Source organism: Eublepharis macularius, chromosome 7, assembly GCF_028583425.1.
Source record: "Eublepharis macularius isolate TG4126 chromosome 7, MPM_Emac_v1.0, whole genome shotgun sequence".
Lineage (NCBI taxonomy): Eukaryota > Metazoa > Chordata > Lepidosauria > Squamata > Eublepharidae > Eublepharis > Eublepharis macularius.
The window spans coordinates 98,165,947-98,173,491 of record NC_072796.1 but is presented as its reverse complement, the minus strand read 5'-3'; the positions used below and the strand labels follow the sequence as shown (position 1 = coordinate 98,173,491).

The following is a 7,545-nucleotide window of genomic DNA, read 5'->3' as shown; positions in this document are numbered from 1 at the left end:
AACTTTAAGAACCGAGAACTATGTTTATGAAACCAATACGCTTCTTGAAAAATAAAAGTTTATTTTGTTTTGTTATATCCCAGAGTAGCTGTCATTGCTATATCCCATTCCTATCCTCAGGGCCACATAGACCCACGAAGGAGCCTGACGCTTAGGCACGTTACCAAAGGGAAAATTTAAATAAAATATCTTGGAATATAATATTCCTGGTGGCAGCAATCTACCCAGAGGGCGTAAGGGAAAGATTAAAGGCAAAATCTACCCAAGAGAAGTAAATGGTCGTAACATCCAGTATTGAGAATATTGGAGTAGGAAGAGCTAGGAGTAGGAAGCTGACTGAATAATTTCAGGCCCCTTGCACAGCTCTGTATTAATGCGCTTTTTCTTTCTCAGCCTCACTAACTCACAGAGTTATTGTGAGATTGTAGTGTGCCTGTGTCTGTGTGGGAGGGGGGAGACTGTGTGGTAGCCTGAGGTTCTTGATGGTTTAAAAATTGACAGAAGTCTTGCCAAGGCTAAGTATGAGAGTCATAGATGCTAAACCAATTACACAAGAAGAAGTCAAGCCTGGTGACTGGAAACAGGGCTTTTAAACAGTTGGCTGCAAGGGATACACAAAGAGGTTACAATACTGAAGAAAGCATTGCACAAATAGAAAAACACGGCGCTGCCAGTTCTGAACAAGGAATATGTAACTGGAAAAAGAGTATCCCCCCTCCCCCATGCACAAACGGGCCTCTATATGGAACACAAAGACAAGATTAATTTAATGGCTAAAGACAGAACTTACACAAATCACTCACAAAACATCCTTCATGTAAACTCTCTTTTTATAATTAACTTCAGTTTTAATCAGTATTTAATGACATAATAAGTGAACTGTTATTAATGAAGAAAAACACTTTGGGGATTTTGTGATCTGTGACAGAACACTGAATCAACTGTGTATATACAAACTTCTAAAACTCAAACATCTGATTGTTTAGAGTTCTATTTGCTTTCTGCAGATTCTTTTGAATCTTCCAAGTCAAATGTGAAGGGCTTGTCATAACCCATTAGATGGCTATAGTCCTGTGGATGCCTGAAAAGTTCTGGGTTCACAAGCATTGATTTTGTTCTAGCATAAAATGTTGTGAACATCTTGCTGATGTCCGGGACTTTCACATCCTTCTGATGGAACACAGTTTTCTTTTCTGCCAAAATGGCATTGTACGTAATAGCTGTGTAGGTGTCTGTTTCAGCCTTATGGTACAACCGAATCACATAGCCCTTTGTAATTAAATGCAGGGTAACTGGTGTTACAAAGGTAAAGAATCCCACAACACTAAAAAAGGCAATCTGCAAGGGCAAGCTGTCAACACCTACACCAGTTTTGAAGATGATGACAGGCATCATACAAAGGCTAAGCATGCTGGTAGAATAGGAGAAAAACTTCACACCTGCAAGAGAAAGAGAGAGAAAGAAGGTTAAAAAAACTGGGTTTAAGAAAAAACCTGTTCCCTACAGTTTACAATATATACTCTTGATATGCAGCTGTTAAGTAACTCAAACAGCACACAGGGTTGGTTCCACAAGACTTCCACATGCACAACAATCTTTGCACAAGTGGAAGTGCTACTCCTCACCGTCAGCTTGCACAAAATTAAAAGTGTTTGTATTCCCCTCACTCTCTTTTGCAAACTGCAGCACACAGTATTTCTTCAGAACAAAACCATCTATTGTACATTCCATTGTTTCACATGCACATTGTTTTTTTATTGCAGAAGGGGTTGCACTACTGCTTACATGTGGTATAGGCCCTTTACATACCAAAGCAGTGCCATGCAATGAAGGCACGGAAGGACAAATCCCAAACGTGGTCAGAATTACAAGTAGGGCTGGGCACTCACATTACAAAGCCATGTTCTGGAATTCTCTTTTTCTGACCAAAAACAACCATAGGGGGCTGCTATTTGCCCTGTGGTGGAAGCTTGTGTGTAGCAATCAGAATATGCGTACTTTACCAGCAGGGTCAATGGTAGTTCCCCAAGAAAACAGCACCAGGGGTGCAGGGGTGAAGCTCCTTCCCCCCTCATGCACTGCAATCCCAACACAAATCAGGCCCCAATGTGCCTTGGAGGCACAGAACGTATCTTTGTAATGTGTGAATTGACCCTGAAGGCAGCACTATAAGAACGTGTACTTTTTAAAAAAGCTGATTAAAAAGGCACTCCAAGAAACTTTAAACATTTTTTTAAAGGTCTAAAGAGAAAGACTTAATTCTGTGCATATTTACTGAGAAGTAGTTTGTAAAGATTTCAACAGAACACACATCAGGATAAGTGTGTATAGAACTGCAACCTCAGAAGTGTGTGGATAATGCCTGATGCCATCTCAGAAATAAAAAGTGATGCATGATACAATTGTATGGAACTCCCAACTGGCTACATCTCCTGGCAGTACATACACATCCAAAGAAGCATTGTCCCAACATAATATATGTAGCAGCTTGCCCTGGCAATGTGTACTGGGATGCTTAGGTAATGTTCCAAGTTGAACAAGCATACCAGGAGACTCATTCATATTACTGCTTCTGATTAAACCAGGCTTGCACATTGGGACACCAACCATTCTACCCAATTTGTTTTGAACCACCCCTTAGCATTACTCCCCCTCCAGTTATAACGCTCTTTAACTGGATCAGGACTCAGGTGCACCAGTTCAAAATACTTATAACTGCTTCTGCCAACCATAACACCCTATGAAAGTGTTGAACCAAGGCTACAAAATGCTACTGTATGTGTACCTCCCCGTCCCCTCCTAAGGATCAAAGATCAAGACAAGGAGCCTGTGCAGTTGACAGTGACCTGACACACTTTTTCCAGCTCAGAGTCACCCAGTTAACTGGGGACAGCAACTACTCTTCTCAGGCAAGGGCCTAACTTGGCACTGGTAGATTAACTGTGCCACACTAAGCAGAGTTACCCCATTCTAAACCCATTGATATTAATGGACTAGAAGGTAATAATGGCATGAAATGGCCCTGTAAATCATCTAAATGAAGAATTCAATGTTCTGCCCTTAGCATATACTTCCAGAAGAACAGAAGGTTTCCACTGAAAAACTGCTTTAAATATTTAAAAGATTAGAAGCAAAAGATAATGAGAAGCCAAACACTAAAATACCTACCTAATACCGCCTTGGCCAAATTTCCACAGTAAACTAGTCTTCCATATTCAGGATTGTCAGGGAGGGGCGATGTGCTGAAACAGCGAAGAGACTCCACACGAGGAAGCAGAACCTGGAGGATGAGGACAGCACACAGCAACGGGTGTCAGCAACTCGGCCAGCGATTTCCTTTCTATAACGACATTCTATTTAAGCCAGAAACGAACCCCAGAACAAATCTATGCCTATACTATCAAGACGCAATCAATTTGATCTTGGTCGCATTTAAATTTAGTCCATGAACCTGAAACAAATGATAATATTTGATTTATATACTGCCCTACTTAACATGTGAGAAGTGCCTTTCTTATCACTGAATAATTACAACCACCACCACCACCGCATCTGCAACTAGAGATAGGAGCCTGCCTTCCCACAATTTAACAGCCAATGTAAACAATGGAAAAGTTATAGTTTTCTTTTCAATCTCCCTAGCTTACCAGACCATACCTGGCAATGGCAACCCTTCCTTCTTTAAAGACAATCCGACATAGAAATTACTGGAGATCTACAAGACCGCATACATTTAACACTCGGGAGAAACTGCCAAGTGCACCCCCCTCCATGCACAAACCAGCCAACCTCTGCGCAAAAGAATAAATGGACACAAATCTGACATTAAAAATGGCAGCATCCAGAAACCAGTGGGAGAACACTTCAATCTACTAGGACATTCCATCAAGGACTTAAAGGTCACTGTAGCTCAACAGAAACCTTTCAAAAACAAAATCCAACGGGAAGCTGCTGAATTGGAATTCATATGTAAATTTGACTCAGTCAAGATGGGATTGAATAGAGACTATGAATGGTTATCTCATTATCAGAAGTAACTGCCTTCCTTAACAGAAGCAAACTGATCTCCATATCAGAAGCTACTGTTTGCATCTACTCCTCCCTCCCCTCTCCACCTATATATCTGACCAGTTTCTTCTTGCCCTCCATGCATCTGACGAAGAGAACTGTGATTCTCGAAAGCTTATGCTACAATAAAGTTGGTTAGTCTTAAAGGTGCTACTGGACTCTTTTTGATTTTGCTACTACAGACTAACACGGCTAACTCCTCTGCATCCCCTCCATGCAGTTACAGACTTCTCTTCCTACTGTTAGATTTGGTCAGATGTCAGCAGCCCTCTCCGCATTAGCTATCCTTGAAGGAAGTACTTGTTAAAACACAACATGTAAGACCTGTTAGAGATTCATTCTTGAGGATGGGATCACAGGAAGTGGATAATCTCAAGGACTTGCCATTATGGGAAATCACACGCGCTTGGGACATTTCCCCCCTGTGCTTCCAACGATTGCTTTTGATCGAAGTCTCGGCTTGGGAACTGATTTTTGCAAAGCAGACCAGAGCCCCGGGATGCCTGACGTAGCATTAAAAAGCAGCAGCCTTCCGTTCCGCCCACCCCGTTGAGCACTAAAGCGCGGTCTCCGAGGAGGCCACGGCCTCCGGGCAAGCTCACCCCCCGGCTGCCTGTGAAGGCGTCCCTTCCGCTAGCCCCCGGGCAGCACCTGCTTTCTTCGCGCCATGCAGGAGGCGGCTCCAGCTGGTCCGCGCCAGGCAATCCGCGGCTCTGGTCCGCGGCGAGAGGCCACGGCGGGCTCCCACGCCGCCGAGCACTTCCCTACAAGCAGGAGAGCCCGCCACTGGCCGCCACCGCCCAGCCAGCGCCACGGCCCTGGGCCCGGCACCGCGCAGCGCCCCACCGCCGCCAGGAGCGACATCTCCGCAGCCCGAGCCCCAGCCGGGCGCTCTTCCGTCGCTCGGAACGCCGCTTAAGCCAGCCTCCCTCTCTCCCTCCCCTTCCGGAGCAGCTTTACCGCCAGGGGCGCGGCGTGAGCGGCCGAGTCTGTCAGCTTCGCCGCTGGAGACGCAAGGGAGCCCGCTCGCAAGCCTGGCTTTATATCGGGCGTGCTCCTGCGGGGAGCGTCGTCAGGGTCAGGACGCTCTCCTGCGCTTCTTCCGACAGTGCAATCCTAAAAAGAGTTACACCAGTCTAAGCCTATTGATTTCAATGGAGAAATTTACTAGAGTAAATTGTCCTAGGATTACACTACAAGAAGCTCAGACTGGCGATTCTCCTTGCTTGCAATACCTCTGGGACGGTACCCAAGGTTACCCAATAAGCATCCCATGAAGATACTTTCAGGCGGATAGACGTGTTAGTTTGCAGTAGAACAAGGTTCCAGCCCTTAGAGACCAATTAGATTTCCAGGGAAGCTCATACCTCGGAAATCTAGTTGGTCTCTAAGGTGCAACTGGACTCGAATCTTGCTTTTCCAGCAAGCATCAAGGCTGAACATGCTCTCCGTGTTCCTACGATTGAGATCTGAAATCGAGCTGAAATTAAGCTCAACTCGCAGGGAGCTTGCCGCTTACCCTTGCATAAGGGCGTCCGACACTAGACTGGAAGGCCGGGTTGCCAACAAAACTGCAGAAAAATGGTCTATCTTTTTAATAGGGGCTTAAGATGTAGAAATGGGTAGTTGAAGCTTTCTGTAGCATGGAGATAAAAATCCCACCACGCCTCTATTAAAGAGACAGGATTGTTTTATACGTACGTGTGATAACTACACAGGATAAGCAGGGATCTTGTACCTGAAGGCTAACTCCACCTCCAACTTATGGAGATCAAATCTAATTAGCACAAGAACAAACTGATCAGAATACAGAAGACACATGAAGATACAAGTCAGTGTTGTCCAAAGCTTATTTAAAGGTACTGTGGTATTCAAATGCTTATCTGAGCTAGGTCCATTTATCTGTAAACATCTTACATAAAAGTGAAGAATTCAGATTTGCAATTATCACTAGCGTAAACCTATGTGGGTTTGTTTGAAAATGTTTTTTTAAATAGTGCAAGCAAGGAACTACCAGTCAATATTGCACGTATTTAGTTCTATGATTCTTGTTTCACAACCATCATGAAGTATTTGTAGCGTAATACCAAAGGCTTACTTTGATACTACTACTAAGAGATGGTACCATTTCAGAAGATCCTTGATTTGATCAAAGCAAAGTCCAGCACTTTGTTTTTCAGTGACAATCCAGATGTCCCCAGAAGAGCCTGCAAGCAGGGAATGAAGGATATAGTCCTCCACCATTGCTGCCCAGCTGTGCCTGACACATTCATATACAGTAGGTTTATAATGGCTAGTTCCCTTTTAAAGCTATCTAAGCTAGTGACCTGCATCACATCTTCCGTTAAATGTAGAGAGAGGACGAAGGTAGCTGCACAGCTCCACAAAAGTCATATAAGAAAAATAATGTAATACCTTTTATTAGGATCAGTCCAATTATTTAAAACAATATGCAAGCTTTTAAGATCTCTAGTCTTCATCAGGTTGGCTATCAAAACAATATTTTCCAGGCCATAAAAGAAATAGTTCTGGTTTGCAGTTCGTTCAAGATGAGTTGCAGAGGCTGGTGCCAGGTGTTGTGTCTGCACACTTGGATAACAGAGGGCAAGACCCCACACTTCCACTCCCCTTGGCCATCTATTCTTTGGACCTACCACCACCAAACTGATTTTCAGGCTTCCCTTTAACCAACAGTTTGGCACTGGTGATCCTCTGAGTGCGTACAGATTGCCAAGTATGAATAAACAGCTAGGCACATGGGGAAGAAACTTGACATATCCTTCTTAAACAAAGATTTTTATTGTACTAAGCACAGCAGCACCAGGAAGGTAGTATCATGGCATAAAGCCTAAATGGAACTAAAAGTAAACATTCCAAGTCTAACAAGATTTACTCTGAGGTTACCTTGGCCTTTCAAATCTAAGCTGATGGGATGGATGTCCCATTCCCGAAAGCAAATGCCTTCCATGACTTCTCCTCGTCCAGAATAAACACACCAACAAAGGAGCTACAGGTCTTTTTAAACTCCTTCTGGATTAGGTGGATTTCCCTCTTCCCTCCAATCCTGTGATTTGGGAGAGTAAACCCTCTTGGTTCTCATGAAGTCTCTCTCCAGTCATTTGGAGTTACACATATGGCATGTCACCATACTTTGATCTGTGACAATGAGATCTTTATTGCCCTCTCTTCCTAAGATGGAGAGTCTTCCGAGGGTTTGATGCCCTGGGGGTTCAATTAAAGGATATATTTATCTCTCTCCTACACAGCATTAGGTATAACTAGTTTAAAGTTGCATCAAAGCCTTCTGCCTAGAAAGAAATATGGGGTGTGACTTTGTTTATGGGGAGCTGCTTTTAACCTGCAGGGAAGAAAAGTTTTAAGAACTCAAAGGTAGGTTTTTTCCCCAGTTGGAAAGAACAATGGAAGAAAAGCTATAAAGTTCTTTTCTCTATGAGCTGGTTGTCCACTTAAGTAAGC

At 43.7% G+C, this 7,545-nt stretch overlaps 1 protein-coding gene across 1 annotated transcript; it reads right to left on the bottom strand.

Moving 5' to 3' along the window:
• Positions 1-741: 741 nt before the first annotated feature.
• On the bottom strand, positions 742-4,977 carry TMEM70 (transmembrane protein 70). Its single transcript, XM_054985272.1, has 3 exons — positions 4,720-4,977; positions 3,169-3,280; positions 742-1,439 (listed from the first exon to the last, which is right to left on the bottom strand). The coding sequence occupies exons 1-3, from the start codon at positions 4,930-4,932 to the stop codon at positions 991-993; spliced, it is 774 nt and encodes a 257-aa protein (XP_054841247.1). The 5' UTR covers positions 4,933-4,977; the 3' UTR covers positions 742-990.
• Between the last annotated feature and the right edge of the window lie 2,568 nt (positions 4,978-7,545).

Coding starts and splice junctions, on each gene's coding strand:
- TMEM70 (XM_054985272.1), bottom strand. CDS start 4,932: ATGTCGCTCCTGGCGGCGGTGGGGCGCTGCGCGGTGCCGGGCCCAGGG. Junction 3,281..4,719: donor GCATGGCGCGAAGAAAGCAG/GTGCTGCCCGGG, acceptor CTCATCCTCCAG/GTTCTGCTTCCTCGTGTGGA. Junction 1,440..3,168: donor TTTGGCCAAGGCGGTATTAG/GTAGGTATTTTA, acceptor TTTCTCTTGCAG/GTGTGAAGTTTTTCTCCTAT.